This window comes from Canis lupus, chromosome 4 (assembly GCF_048164855.1).
Source record: "Canis lupus baileyi chromosome 4, mCanLup2.hap1, whole genome shotgun sequence".
In the NCBI taxonomy this organism is placed as follows: Eukaryota; Metazoa; Chordata; class Mammalia; order Carnivora; family Canidae; genus Canis; species Canis lupus.
The window spans coordinates 53,333,145-53,348,560 of record NC_132841.1 but is presented as its reverse complement, the minus strand read 5'-3'; the positions used below and the strand labels follow the sequence as shown (position 1 = coordinate 53,348,560).

The 15,416-nt window shown below is 38.3% G+C and overlaps 2 protein-coding genes across 12 annotated transcripts in view; one reads left to right on the top strand and one right to left on the bottom strand.

The window, feature by feature from the left end:
* SOX30 (SRY-box transcription factor 30) overlaps positions 1 to 9,709 on the bottom strand; it is a 29,273-nt gene extending 19,564 nt beyond the window's left edge. Inside the window, exons 1-4 of one of the 4 annotated variants that reach the window (XM_072824343.1) lie at positions 8,414 to 9,706; positions 6,522 to 6,761; positions 5,084 to 5,263; positions 1,787 to 1,834 (exon numbers count right to left, since the gene is read on the bottom strand). In XM_072824343.1, coding sequence (XP_072680444.1) covers positions 1,787 to 1,834; positions 5,084 to 5,263; positions 6,522 to 6,761; positions 8,414 to 9,461 — 1,516 coding nt within the window. In that variant the 5' untranslated portion in view covers positions 9,462 to 9,706. Of the gene's footprint in view, positions 1 to 1,786; positions 1,835 to 5,083; positions 5,264 to 6,521; positions 6,762 to 8,413 lie in introns of all 4 variants that reach the window. The other 3 variants (XM_072824341.1, XM_072824344.1, XM_072824342.1) reach the window with 3 other exon arrangements.
* THG1L (tRNA-histidine guanylyltransferase 1 like) overlaps positions 9,178 to 15,416 on the top strand; it is a 39,126-nt gene continuing 32,887 nt past the window's right edge. For 2 of the 8 annotated variants that reach the window (XR_012029955.1, XM_072824345.1), the window contains exon 1: positions 9,986 to 10,593. Coding sequence is in view for 5 of the 8 variants with exons in the window: in XM_072824345.1 (XP_072680446.1) it covers positions 10,430 to 10,593 (164 nt within the window). In the remaining 3 variants the exon portion in view is untranslated. The other 6 variants (XM_072824348.1, XM_072824346.1, XM_072824347.1 and 3 more) reach the window with 6 other exon arrangements.

Here is a 15,416-nt window from a genome sequence, read left to right as displayed (position 1 = left end):
ATGGTCCCTGATCCAGTGAAGTACAGACAATACAGGGATAGGGTTTAAATGAAGCTACCCTGATTCTTAGTTTATAGAGTTATGTGCCCTCCCATCTGTGAAGTACAGCCTTAGGACTTTCCTGATCAATGAAACATAAAGTAATTTCCCTCTTCCATGTTCCCTTAGAACACATAAATCTATAACTTATCACGAAATCGTATAAATCTTTGTTATTTGCTTGTCTGCCATCCCTACCACAATCACAAAACTGAAAACTTAAGAGCAGGAACACTTTCATTCATGTCTGCGTCCCAGTATTTGGTGTAGAATTTGGCTAATAATAGTTAAGAAAGCTATGACTAGATGGGAAAAAAAACCATAACAAATAATCTATAACTGATATAGCACTTCTACCACTGATCTGGTGTGAGAAGAACTCCCTTCTCTAAACAACTAGGAAGCCAGGCTGACTTATAATTGAATTATCACTGCACTCAAGACATCTTCTCCTAAAATCTACCTCTCACACAGGTTTCTTAGTCCTCAATAAAGAAGTATGATCTTCCTAGGCAAAGGAAAGAAGCTACACAGACCAAATGATATTATTTCAGTTACTGAAGAAGGAAGAGATTCATCTTGTAGCTGACATGAAATGTTCTTTTTAACCAAAGATATTTCTATAAAAAAGCAGTACGAGGGATGAGATGATAAATCATGCATTCCTTTAATTCAATATTCACCAAGTAACTAACATATGTCAGGCACTGTTTTGGTCTGAGATTAAAAATAAAATATATACATAGAGAGTTATATAGAAGTATAATGAAGATATCCTAAATGTTGAATTCTGGTTGCTAAGCAGGCAGTTAAAGTCTGCAACATCTAGTCATCTTCATAAATTGTCAGTGAATAGAGAAGTCTTGTGGGAAGGGCAGAACTCTAATGTATCAAACTTCAGATAAGATACGGAAGACTAGCCAGTCAGCTGTTTTCTCTTCTTCTAGCACATAGCTAAATTATCTTTCCCAGCCTCCCCTGCAGTTGCCATGTGGCCAAGAGCTACCCAATGGAAGGTAGAAGAGATTGTACAACTTCTGAGATTGGCCCATGAAAAACTTTCATGCATTATCTTCCATGCTCTTTCCCCTCCTGCACACTAATCCAGTGGCCTTGGATGCTACATATTAATGATGGCAGTGCCACAGAGTAGAAGTCTGTGTCCATGAGTCGTTCCTTCAAAGACAGCCATATACTTACTAGAAATACCTATTTAGAGTTTAAATGGATAAAAATAAACCACAATTCTGTTTAAATGATTATGTTTAGGTGTTTGTTAAAGCATTATCTAATCATTACATAAGATAAAGAGCAGAATTCTAGATCTATAGTATAGTACAACAGTAACAAAAAAAGTCACTAATTTTCAATAATCTCCTGCTACCTCTCCCAAGGGGTTTTTCCACTGCCTGTGCTGACTGGACAGAGGGTGCACCTAGGCTTTTGTTGTGTGACTGGGATAAACAGTGAAGGAGTGAAGAATGGTAGAAACTGAGAACAGACCAAATTTCTCTACAAGAAAAAGCTACATGGAGGTAGTAAGTAGCGAAGGACTAGCATGTGGCTGAACAAAGAGAAAAGGAGGCAGAGAGAGAAGGAGAGGAGAGAGAAATAGAGTAACAGGCAGAGACATTAGAGACAGAGATGGGGAATGGAGAATTGGGACAATCAGGCAACTGATTAAAAAAAAAAAGAGGTGGGATATTGGAGAGAGACAATTGTAATGAAGAGCCTCAAGATGACTTACTATATGTTGAACCATGTGCTTCTTCCTTTCCTGCTTCCTCAAGGAAACCTACAATAAAGAGCTATATCACTTATCAAGGAATTTTTGAGCCAGATTCATTTCTCATGGACATGATACCTTGCTGGAATGGATCTTAAGGCCAAGAGAAAATCAGCTTTTTTTTGGATTATAACAGTATCAGAATAATGGAGATTTTTTGGTTTGTTTGAATTAAACAAGAAAAGGTAGGTAATGTGAAAAGGCATGATATGTCTACTACCAAACATTTGAAATAGTAGTAAACTTTTTAAACTAAAAATTTAGAGAAAATGTGAATTCTGGAGAGTGAAGGATGTCAACTGAGTGACAGTATAATAAGGCAAACCAATTTCAGGCTTCAGAAATAAAATGTAAAGAACAAAATAATTTTCCAGAAAACTCCTATTCATATAAAAGTGACATTTAAAAGTTAGGCTAAAGGCAGCCCGGGTGGCTCAGTGGTTTGGCGCCGCCTTTGGCCCAGGCCCTGATCCTGGAGACCCTGGATGAGTTCCGCGTCGGGCTCCCTGCATGGAGCCTGCTTCTCTGTCTGCCTGTGTCTGTGCCTCTTTCTCTCTCTGTGTCTCTCATGAATAAATACAAAATCTTAAAAAATAAAATAAAATAAATAAAAGTTAGGCTAAAATAAGTATGGCTTCCACCAGAGTTCTAGAAAACTTTAGAACTTTAGAAACTGAAGTTTAAAGTCAGTTTAAACTTTAAAATAAACAAATTTTATATTTAATATAAAATGAAAATGTGGCATAACCAGCATCAAAGACATTTGATAAAAGGAATACATCTAAAAAAATTCTAGACTACAATGCTGTAATCATTTGGAAACGAGAAAGAGGAGAGGAGTTTGGGAATGTGAAAGACAGAGTGAACATAATGCATTGGTCATAGAAATAATAACAGATAAGGTACTACAGATTCTATCAAAGAAATAGTAAAATTAGTTGTATTGGTATCTATCCTTTCTACAACTACTTTATAAGCTCTTTGACAAGAGACTAAAGATACCTTTGTATTCTGTCTCAAGCACAGAGTTTGACCTATATTTGGTGCTAAATAAACATTAGGTAGTGGGGAGTAGGTAGACAGGCATGCAAATATGACAGTGGAATATACTGTAGACAGAAAACATCTGAGATGGAAATATTCACCAAAACAAGGGAAAAAACCAAACTGCATTGCTAGATTTCAAATAGATTGACTCAATGAGATAAAAATGTGCTAGGATGATACAATACATAACAAATAACTGCTTATTAGAACAAATAAGTTTCTTAGAATACACAGTAAAATGAAATAAGTTTGAGGACCAAATAATGGATAAAGACTACTAGAAAGTGCATGAATTCTGTACATGAAATATTAGGCAGCAGTGATCACAGTATACTTAAATTTAAGATCTTAACCAGAAAAGACAAAAAAGTCCATCCTGGGGTTATTAGATTTTTGGAAATATAGATGTTGGCTAGGGGAAAAAAGGCTAATAGGGATAAATAAAATTAAGAGTTCTTTTTTTTTTTTAAATTAAGAGTTCATTAAAAAAATGAAAGTTATTTTATATTATGATGCTAAAAGCCTAGAAAGAAAATAGAGCGCCTCAAAAATCAGAAAGTTGTTATTAGTTAACTGACCAAATCAAAGAGAATCCATCAAAAAGGAAAGACATCTTTTATTTTTTATTTTTTTGAAAGACATCTTTTAAAGATGAAAGTATTGTCCAAATGTGTAAAACTAGAAGCTCAACTGTGTAGGTGCAAATAAAAATTAGGCAGTCGAAAGGAAAATTGAAGGAGTCACATCTGAGGGACCTCAAAGCCAATGCTACATGACTCTTACAGAAGGAAGAAACCCAGTGGAATCAGTGGACTAGTCACTACAATATAAAAGGCAATGGAAAGAAGAGCAGAAAGATTCAATAAACTCCTTCCAACTAAAGAAGACTAAGATTTCTGAACCCCAACTCATTTTCATTGCAGATAGGTTAAGAATATATACATTACTATGGTATAATTGCAAGTTCACAGAGTGTTCTAGTCCAAATTGACAAAATTAATATAACTAGATCTTAGGTGACATTCACTAAGAAACTCAGTCAGAACTGAGAAAATATTAGAAGAATAATATTGGTGCTAATACAAATGATACAAATGATCTCATATAGCATTTAACCATAGGCAGAAGCAGAAAGAAAAGAGGTCTTAGAAAAAGGAATAAAGAGAAGAAATATAAGTTATGAAAGCAGAAATCATAAATAACATAGGAGACAAAACAAAGTTAACACTTAATTTGAAATACAAGATTAAAGCAAATACTACCAAATATTGAAGTGTGGAAGTTCCTGACTATGCTGGGGGAGAATGGGACAATAGAATGAGCTTTCTGCATCTATCTCTTGATACTAGATATCTTGACTGTGGCTTTGTTGCTGTCAATTGCTATAATGATACATAGAAAAAAATTGAAAATGTGTAATATTCTAAGAAGTCGATTTTTAAGATATCTAAATCTCTCAGCACACGGGGGGGCTTTATTACCAGAAGGGTAATAAACTGGAAAGCAGTGGAAACTGGAAAGAGCAGTAGTTTTAGGACAAGTAATAGTAAGTATTGAATGTACAAAGCTCTGTCTAAGAGATGGTTAAAATAGGTTCTAGAAGAACAAACCCATGATGGACAGCCCTACAAGTTACTAAGATACTAGTTTCTCAACTTTAGATTCTTAAAAGGAACAGACAGGAATGCTATAAAGAACTGGTAATAGAGCAGAAATTTAGGGAAAGGCAATATTAAAGAAACAAATATTTGGTAGAAAATAGATTACTTCCACTGCTTTTCTAGAGCAGTGAGAGAATGAATGATCTTAACAGATCAGTCATGATTGCTAAATTCCAGAACAGGATGCTCTATATCCCATTAGCAAGGTATTCTTTTATGCTGATAGTAAAAGATACTCCTATTTCCTATTGAATTACCTCAGTCATTTCCTGCATTATCTTATCTGCCTAATCTATGGGCTTATCCTGATTTGGTTAAAAGGTCTGAGATTTTACACATGAAACTTTTGCTACTCTGGCAAACCAAATGCTTTCATGTCTTCTGTACCTTTTCCTTCTCTGAGTTCATGTTTTTATTTTCTTCTTGATTTTTTCCCCTTAATATTGTTGTTTTAATAATTCTTAAGCTAACAGAAACAAAATTTCAACTTAAGGTAAAATTTTCACACAGCTATTTAAAAATTCATAATCTACAACTAAAACAAACTCACCAACTGGATGAGTGATGGTGTTTTGTAGGCTGGGAATTACCACAGAGTAGGTAGGTGAGCGATAAGGATATATTGTTGTAGGATTTGTAGAGATGATATTCTGTGTGGTACCAGAAAATACATTGGAAACACTTAGAGGGAAGCGTTTTCGCTTCCCTGGACGAGGTTGATAAACCCAACCTGTAGAAGAAGATAAGTGATTTTTAATTTGAACATAAAGATCCTATTTAGCATTTAAATAGTTCTTAAAAAAAATAAAAAAATAAATAGTTCTTTTCACAATAAAAAAAATCCAAAATACTTCTAAATTAAAAAAAACATAAGTTATTGCCTAAAGATCTTTTCCAGCTTTATTATGCAATTTCTGTGCATTTTAATATCCATATAGCTCCTAACTAGTGGTTAATATTGTAACCCATAAGTCAGAGGAAGAGTGAGGTTAAGTGTCTTATATCCAAAGACATATATTGAATCCACAGTAACATCAACATTAAAGACATTGAGTTTGAGTTTGAATCTCAAAGTTTTTCCTTTACCTATAAAATAATGCCCCTGTAAGATATTACTCATCTCCTCCTGTTCCCTCACTTTCAGTGAGATTCAATTGTCTATACCTTACATGGAATGGTCACTAATGACCAGTTACTAATTTTATGCCTACCTTAGGAAGAGCCATTCTCCTAAACTTGGCAGTCTCAAGTTCACAAATCACCCAATTTCCTTTCCAAGTCAGGATGGTGAAGTTTAACAGTTTGCAGCCACTGAATAACCAGGAGAATCACTGGTTCTCCATAACACCCCAAACCTTTCTGCTCATATTTTTTTTTAAAAAAAAAATTATTTTCCCATCATGCATGATCGTGTTGGCCATACACTTGCCTTTACATATGCTTAATCTAAACATCCTTGTGGCTGAGGAGTAAATCAGAAATTGTTTCAAACTACATTATCATGAGGATAAATTTATAAATTAAAAGACAAAACTGTGTCCTGATAACCATATAACATTAAAATGGAGCACGGTGTCAATCCCTCCATTTTCATTATGTGTATGATGCATATTTGTTTCTGTTGCTATAATTTTAACTCTTCATTTTCTAGTATATTTGCAAAATTGTAGCCTGAACTCTGGAGTTTTACCTTCATTAAATTCATATCAGTATATTTAATCAAAGCTACAGTAAAATTATGTCCCCTGGTTTGTTATCAATTGGCAATATGAGACCAGATATTCCTCTACTTGGTTCTATTTAAGGAAACGTACGCCCCGTATCAATTCAATCATTACTATAATATTAGCCATTATTCTCTTTATTGTACATATCAGACTAGAAAAAAAATGATGCATTTTTATCTTTCAGTCTCAACCTAAACTAATCTTTACCTAAATAAATTTAGAAAAAATTAGAAAGAGGTTTTGTTTAATTCATTTGATTACCAGGAAACTCCTCTCTGTGCTTTTCTTTAATCTTTTGTGCTTCATCATAATAGGGTTTCTTTTGTTCTTCACTAAGTTTGTTCCACTCTAACCCGAGCTGGACACTGATTTCTGCATTGTTGGCTGCTGGGTTAGCTTTGGCTAGTGCTGGCCGGTGAATCCTTGCCCAAACCATAAATGCATTCATGGGTCGCTTCACATGACCATTTCTGTCCTTACTGAAGGGAGTATCTGGTATTCCTACATGACAAAAATTAAGAGACTGAATTAATGTGCCACAAACGCACATACACACACACACACACAATGTTAAAGTGAAGTGCGCCTTCAACTATATTTTTTAACTGGAGAAAATATAGTCAAAGAACTGCCAGTATTCCAGAATGCCTCATAACTCCTGAACTCAGCATTCTAAACTATGGCTTAGAATGACTCTTCTTTTCCTCAAAAAGAATAATATTGTTGAAGATATTGTAGGAGTAATAATGTTAAGAAACAGTAAACTGCTGGCTTGTTACTTCTTTGCGCTTTAGTAATACCTCTACCAATAATTAACATTTAGTTTCTTTCCCATTAAAAATACTCTATTACTGAGGGACAGTATCTATGACTTATTCATGACTATAATCCTAGCACTAGCTACATTTTCCCTAAATGTTTACAGGAACTCATTTACATGTTCCTGTAGTGCCTGTTCAAGCAAAGAAATTAATAATATAATACTATAGTCTATTTCATTAGGAAGGTGAAGCTTTTGCCAGGGTGGGTCATTGATACTAATCCTATGTCCTGGGAGGAAAAAACAAAAGAAAAATAATAAAAGTGGCTTTTTGAGAGTCACATAATCAGGTGAAATTACAATTTTAAAAAGGTGGCTAAATTCATATCTCTTATGTAATTCATCAAAAACAACTCTCTATAAACTTATTTTGTTTCTCTTTAGTTAACTTGATATATACAAGCTTTTTAAATGCACAAAAGTCTAAATTACTATAAGGAAAGCTTTCCCTTTCTCTCCTTTAGAAAATGAAGTCTATAAAACCAAGAGGGTGAGATCAGTAAGGAAAATAATAAGAAAAAAAATAAATATAAATGTTAATTAAAATATGAACTGATGATTAATGATTTTTCATGACATTCATGAGCATAAAATTGTCCGAATTAAATCTTAAAGAATTTTCTAACTACATATTCGTAAATAATGGGTAGAGATAAAAATACCTATTTGTAGTCATTACTGCTAACTATAGTCATTTCTTAGAAAACATTTCCTAGCTTATTCTAAGTATTTTAAGTTTCTATATTTCCATAAATCCTTAGCTTTTAGAATACTAAAGCGTTACATTTATCATGTACTGTTTTCTTTGAAAAATGTTTACCATTGATTTTTAAAGAAGACGAATCGCCTCCTGAATCACAAATTCAGTATAAACTTTTGATTATGAATTTTTTCACTAAGCACCATTTGAGGTTTTCTTGATGCCTATAAAAAACATTGATCTACTATAATAATGTCTTCTAGTACACTATATCTAATAGTACCATAATACACTATTACAAAGTGCAGCATAGAAACTGACGGCTGAGATAGCTGTGTGACCTAGTGAGGAAACTTTGACTTTGTGTATAAACATTGGTCACCTCTAAATCTCATCATTCACTGGGCCTTAGAACAGATTTTCTTAAAAATGCCTGGGAATCTTGGAACATGTTAGTGTACTTTACTGGTATATGTACAAGTCAATTGGAAGTGATACCTGTGCAGACTTTGCCCTGTAACGAATCAGTTCCGTGATTTTATTTTTATAGTTTAGGCTTCTGAACTGCTGACATATCAGCTAGGGGGCCACACCGACGAAGTGTGAAAACCAGATTCCCCTGCCGTCTAATACCTGCATCTGAGGGAAGCACGGTGAGCGGGACATCTTTGGTCTCAATTTTTACAGAAGGCTCCAGTAAAGATTGCATTTTAATAGGCACTGGCGTCAAGGGGACCTTGGTCAACCGTATCAGCTCTGAAGGTGGAGGTCCCTGAAACTGGATCCGGGCCCCAGGGGGGACCGCGTGGAGAGTCAGAGGGATCCTGAGATCCTGCTGGTGGGGCCCAAAGGCGCTGGACGGCTGGGCCAGGATGACCTCCTTGCTGCCATGGACCAGGCCATTGGACGCGGGCTCCCCGCCCAGTCTGCAGTCCTCGCGGGGCCCCTCGGGCTCCTCCGTTTTGATGACCCCTTCTCTGACGGCCGCCAGGTTTTTGCCTTCCCCGCCTTTCGGCGCGTCCCTCGTGACCGCCTCCGCCTCCAGCCTGCCCTTCTTCTGGTCCCCCCGGCGGCCGTCGAGAGCTGGCCCCGGGCCTTCCAGCTTGGCCGCCCTGGAGGCCCGAGGGCCCCCGTCCGCAGGCCTCCGCGTCCCCGCCGACGGCGACGGCTCCGAGCCGGGCCCCTGCTCCTGCTTCTCCGCCTTGACGAGCAGGGCCCGAGGCTGCGCCGCGTGCAAGTCGGGTCTGCAGGGGGCGCCGTCGGACGCGGGCGGGGGCGGCGGCGGCGGCGGCGGCGGCGGCGGCGGCAGCGGCAGCAGCAGCAGCTCGGGCCTCAGCTGCAGCAGCCGCGCCTGCGCGGGCGAGGGGACGCCGCCTTCGTCCCGGGCCTGAGCCAGCGGCGGCCCCGGCGGGAGCAGCAGCACCTGCTCGGGCTTCACCTGCAGCAGCCGCCGTGCCGCGGGCTGTACCCCCGACGCCTGGGCCTCCCCGCACGACGAGGCCACGGTCGCAATGGCGGCCGCGCACGGGGTAGGCGGCGACGGCGGCAGCTCCGCGGCCGCAGCCCGGAAGGAGGCGCCCTCGACCGGCGGCTGGGGAGGAGCAGGGCGGAGCGGGCGCGGCGGGGTCGTCCGCGGCAGTTGGCGCGGCTGGGGCGGCGGCTCCGGCCTGGCCCTCTCCATGGGGGGAGGGGGACGCCCCGGCCCGGCCCCGGCCCGGATTGTGAGCTCAGCCGTTTGTTGGCGACCTTCCCCCTCCCCCTTTCGGTTAAGACCCTTCCAAGGGCCTTGCTACCCAGAACCCTACGCGGTGCCAGAAGCGGCCCTGGGGCCCGGCCTCGTCCAATCACAGGGGCCGCTGTTCCCTCGGCTGTCCAATCACAGGCGCATTCTCCGGCCCCTCCCGCCCTCCGCTCCGGCCGCGTGCTGAGCCCTCGAATCACCCGCGGCGGCCTGCGCTGTGCCACGTGCTGCCCATTTTCCCCGTCTGACTTGGCGTCTCTTCCGGAGTTCTCAGCCGGCCGTTGTCCTTAGTTACCCCTCCCCCGCCCGGGGAGCCCGACAATGGTGTTGCCAGGAAACGGCCCGGTTCCACTCCGCTGACCTCCAGGGGATAAAGTCGGGTGAGCCCCTTACGCAGGGTGGGGCACCAGGCCGTGTACGTGCGACTTGCCCGGCCTGAATACAGCAAAGGGCCCCGGGCATCACGTTGGGGTTTGGGATCTGTGCCTGGGGGGCGGGGGGGGGGGCAGATTTTGCAGCTCCCCTTTAGTACAGTGACTGTACTAGTTGAACTTACAGTTAACCACTTACTTGCAAAAAGAACATCCCACACTCATTTGCTTCTTTGGGCTCCGCCGCCATTACTCTGTTCTAAGCCTCCATCACCTTCCACCTGGATACAGCCATCGCTGTGTGGATAGTCTCCGTTTTTCACCCTTGTTCCTCTATGTTCCAGCTGCCAGAGATCTTTTTAAAAGTGAAAATCTGGTTCTGTCTCACCGCATTCTCCTAAATAGTCCCATGGCTCCCCGCTGACCGCATGATAAAGGTCTAATATACCTGCAAAGCATATTAAAGCCCCAAATGTCTCAGGCGCTGTGGACTCCAGCCACACTGGCCTTTCATCATTCTACCTGAAGGGGCTTTGAATGTTGTTTCTCCCTTGTGTCTCCTTGCCTCTTCCTGCTTATTTTTCAACTTGCAGTTCAGCCGTCACTTCCTCGGAGAAATCTTGTCTGATTCTGAAAATCACGTCAGATCTCCTTTATGCACTTGGATGTCCATCACTTCTTTTAAAACTCTTCCACAATTCGTAAGTATGTCTTATTTTTATTTATTCGTGAGAGACACAAAGAAGGAGGCAGAGACATAGGCAGAGGGAGAAGCAGGCTCCGTCCTGGGAGCCCAACGCGGAAGCCCAACGTGGGACTGGATCCCAGGACCCCAGGATCACGATCTGAGCTGAAGGCAGATGCTCAATCACTGAGCCACCCAGGTGCCCCCCAATTATGTATTTCTTTATGTCATTACTCTCCTGACTTCATTCCTTGACTATAAACTCCTTGAGGACAGGCAGTGTTTTCCTCGTTATTGAATCCTCAATGCTGACCCATAGAGCCTGGCTTATAGTAGGCATTTAATAAATACGTGTTAGATAAATAAGAACTGCTGTAGTCTAATAATAACATAGTAATTACTACCTATTTTAAGGGCTTATTCTTATGCTAGGTGCTGCTTCAAGTCCTTTCCATGACTATGTTTCTCCTTTTCTAGGACTCTGCGTATTTCCATCAAGAAAAAGAAAAATCTGGATTAACAGTTGCTACATTTCTAAATGATGACCTGACTAAAACCTATAGGTTCATCTTGAAGCAGATGATTTTTGCAACCAAGACAAAGTTAGCTTTCAAAGAAGATCTGCCCAGTTCTCTAATCCCTTGTTGTCAGATGTGGCAAACAGGAATTCTTATACCTGGCAGGTGGACAAGGGCAGTGATTCTCAAACTTCATTATCTCAGAACCCTTTACATCCACCAAAATGACTGAAGATTCCAAAAAGCTTTTATTTATCCAATTTTGTTCTTTTATCTATCGGTATGATTTTATCTATAAATATTTGCCATAAAAACTGAGGACTTTAAAAATAGTTATCAATTCATTTAAAATATCAATAATAAACCCATTACATATTACTATGACACACTTTTATGCTAAAACTATATTTTCCCTAAAACCAGACAAGTGGTTTTGTAAATCTGTCTGGCTTAGTTAAAAAAAAAAAAAAAAAAAAAACCGTTGGATTCTCATGTCTGCTTCATGCAATCTGTTGTGATTCATATGTCATATGCAAAGTCTTACTGTGCATTCATAAAAGAATAAAGTGAAAAAGGCAAATATTGTCTTAGAATTATTATGGAAAAAGTATTAACCTAGCAGGCTTTCAGAAAGAATTGGTCTCTGAACCACACTTTGAAAATTGCTGAACTAGGGTTGAACTATAGAGCCAAGTATGTGCACAGGAATGATAGAAGAGGCAGAGAAATGAATCAAGTCAGTATTGATTTTGTGCAGGAACACTTCATATTCCAATCTGAATTAGTAATTTTAAAAAGTGATAGGACACTCCTGTGTAACAGCAATACAAATAGTATATGGCGAGTGTATTTTAAGCAAAGAGCAATCTTTTTGTTTTTATTTATTTTTTCTTTTTTCTTTTTGTTTTTAAACAGAAAGTAACTTCATTGAGTTTTGATTTCTATATCATAAGTTTACAGTTAAATGTACAATTTGACGAGTGTTAATAAATTTATAAAGTTGTGTAACCATCACTACAGTCTCATTTGAGAACATTTCCATCAACTCAAAAAAGTTCAGAAATGAAACCCAAAACACTCATGTTTCTGTTTGCAGTAAAACTCTGCCCCCACCTCCAACCCCAGGTGCTTTTGTCTCTAATTTTCCCTTTTCTAGAAATTTCATTTAAACAGAATCATATGTAAACTTAACTGTTAGCTTCTTTAACATAGCATACTATTTTTGAAGCTCATCCAAGTTGAATGTATTAGTAATTCATTCCTTTTTTATTACAGAGTTGTATTCCGTTGTATGGAAGTACCAAATTGTATATAGTTATTCTGTTGTAAGATGTCTTTCACTCATCTTGTTTATCTACTTTCTTGCTGATGGGTTTTTGGATTATTTCTAGATTTTAGCTGCTATGAATATCATGTCCACTCATATACAAATATTTGTGGTACCTAGGAACAGAATTACTAGGTTATATGGTAAGTATATGTATAACATTTTTAAAAACTGTCAGACTACTTTGCAAAATAGGTACTATTTTACATTTCCACTCACAATATATAAGGATCCCAGCTTCTCTGCTTCTTCTCCAACATTTGGTATCATAAGTCATTTAAATCTTAGCCATTCAAGTGGGTATGTAGTATACATAGCAGTAAATAATTGTGATTTAAAATGACAATTTCACAGGTTGCCTGGGGGGCTCAGCTGATGAAGCATCTGCCTTTGGTTCAGGATCCTCAGATCCTGGGATTGAACCCCTCATGGGGCTTCCTGCTCAGTCTGCTTCTTCTTCTGCCCTCCCCCCACTTGTGATTGCTTTCTGCTCTCTTGTGTTCTCTTTCTCAAATAAATAAATATAATCTTTAATAAAATTACATTTTCACAATGAATAATGACAGTGTTTTTTCATATGCTTAGTTGCTATTCATATATTTTCATTGCCTACCGTCTATTAAAGTCTTTTTGCCCATTTTCTTAGATTTGGTTGTTGGTTTTCTTAATTTTGATTTTTTAGGGATTCTTTTTCAGGGTTTCTTAATATGTTCTGGATGCAGGTTCTTTATTAGATGTATGTTTGCAAATATTTTCTTCCAGTCTGTGACTTCTTTTCATTCTTCTTATTTTTCATTCTTAATGGTGTCTTTTGAAGAGCAAGTTTTAAACTTTGATGGAGTCTAATTTAGCAATATGCCTGTCATCATATCGAAGAAATTTTTGCCTAACCTAAAGTTAAAAAGGTTTTTCTCTATAAATGTGACACTGCACTGTCTTGATTACTACAGATTTATGGTAAATTTTGAAATTAGGTCAAATAAGTCCTCAAACTTAGTTCTTTTTAAAAACCATATTAGCTGTTTTTGGTCTTTGGGATTTCTATGTAAATTTCAGCATTAGCTTATCAATTTACACAGCAAAGTCCATTGGTATTTACATAAGAATTCCATTGAATCTTTGGGTCAGTTTTGAGAAAATAGATATCTTAATAACATTGAGTCTTCCAATTTGCAGACTTTAGGCATATCTGCATTGATTTTGGTCTTTAATTTTTCTTGACAATGTCTTATAATTTTTGGTATGTATAGTCTGCACTTCTTTTGTTAAATTTAGTCCCGAATATTTGTATACTGTTGTGAATATAAATTTTTCTTAACTTAATTTCTAATTGGTTGTTTATTGATATTATATTCACATTTTCTTGCCTGTTGCACTGGCTAGAAGCTCCAGTCCAATGTTGAATAGAAGTGGAAAGAGTGGACATCCTTGCTTTGTACCTAATATTGGGGGAAAGCATTGTCTTTCATCTTTAAGTATGGTGTTAGTTGTAGGTTTTGTATATAGCTGCCCTTTATGAAATTAAAAAAGTTTCGTTCTAGGCCTAATTTGTTGAAAGCTTTATTATGTTGGTTGGATTTTGTCAGATGTATTTTCCACATCTGTTGAAATTATCATATGACTTTCTTCTTTATTCCAGGCGTCAGCAATATTTTTTAAAAGGACCGTATAGTAAATATTTTTAGTGTTGTGAGCTACACGATCTCTGTTTCAATCAATCAATTTTGCTCTTATAGCATGAAAGCAATTATAGATAACATGTGAATGAATGGGCATAATTGTATTCCAATAATACTGTATTTACTGAGACAAAAGACATACCAAATTTGGTCTGTGGGCTGTAGATTGCTGACTTTGGCTTTATCCTATTAATATATGCATTACATTAAGTGATATTTAGATGTTAAGCTAATCTGGGTAAACCCTACCTGGTCATAATATATAATCCTTTTTATACATTACTGGAGACAATCACTATTTTTTTAAGGATTTTAACATTTGGGGCACCTGGGTTGCTCAGTGGTTGAGCATCTGCCTTTGGCTCAGGTCGCTATTCTGAGGTCCTGGGATGGAGTCCCATATCAGGCTCCTCACAGGGAGCCTGCCTCTTCCTCCGACTATGTCTCCGCCTCTCTCTCTCTCTCTCATGAATAAATAAATAAAATCTTTTTAAAAAAGAATTTTAACATTTATATTCATGAAAGGTATTGGTCTATAGTTTTCTAATATCTGTGCAGCTTTGGTATCAGGGTAAAATGAGCTGGAAAGTGTTCTCTTCTGTTTTTTAAAGAGTTTTTATGTAATTGCTATTAATAATTCCTTAAATGTTGATAAAATCCACCAGTAAAGGGATGTCTGAGTGGCTTAGTCAACTAGGTGTTTAGCTGTTGATTTCAGTTCAGGTCATGTCTCAGGTTCCTGGGATTGGGTATCAGGTTGGGCTCCATGCTCAGCAGGGAGTCTGCTTGAGGATTTCTCTTCTTCTGCTCCTCCCCCTGCACACTCACTTTCTCTCTTCCTCTCTCTCAAATAAATAAATGGATCTAAAAAAAAAAAACAAATTCATCAGTAAAGAAAGCCATCTGGGCCTCAACTTGCCTATATTTTTCAGTAATTCAATTAAGTAATGTCTTTACTTGATATTAGCCCATTCAGATTTTGTATTTCATTTGGAGTTAATTTTGTCATTTCTGTCTGCAAATTTGTTCATTTCAACTAAGTTGTCGAATTATTGGCATAAGATTGCTTATAATATTCCTTTTTAATCTTTTTAATTTTGTAGGGTGCAGAATATTTCCTCTCTCGTTCCTAATTTTGGTAATTTGTCTTTTCTCTTTTTCTCTTGGTCATTTTACTAACATTTTATCAATTCTGTAGATCTTTTGAAAGAACGATCAGTTTTATTGATTGTGTCTAGTGTTTTGCTGTTTTTTTAAAACATTGATTTCTGTTGAGATCTTTATTATTTCCTTCCTTTTACTTACTTTGGGTTTA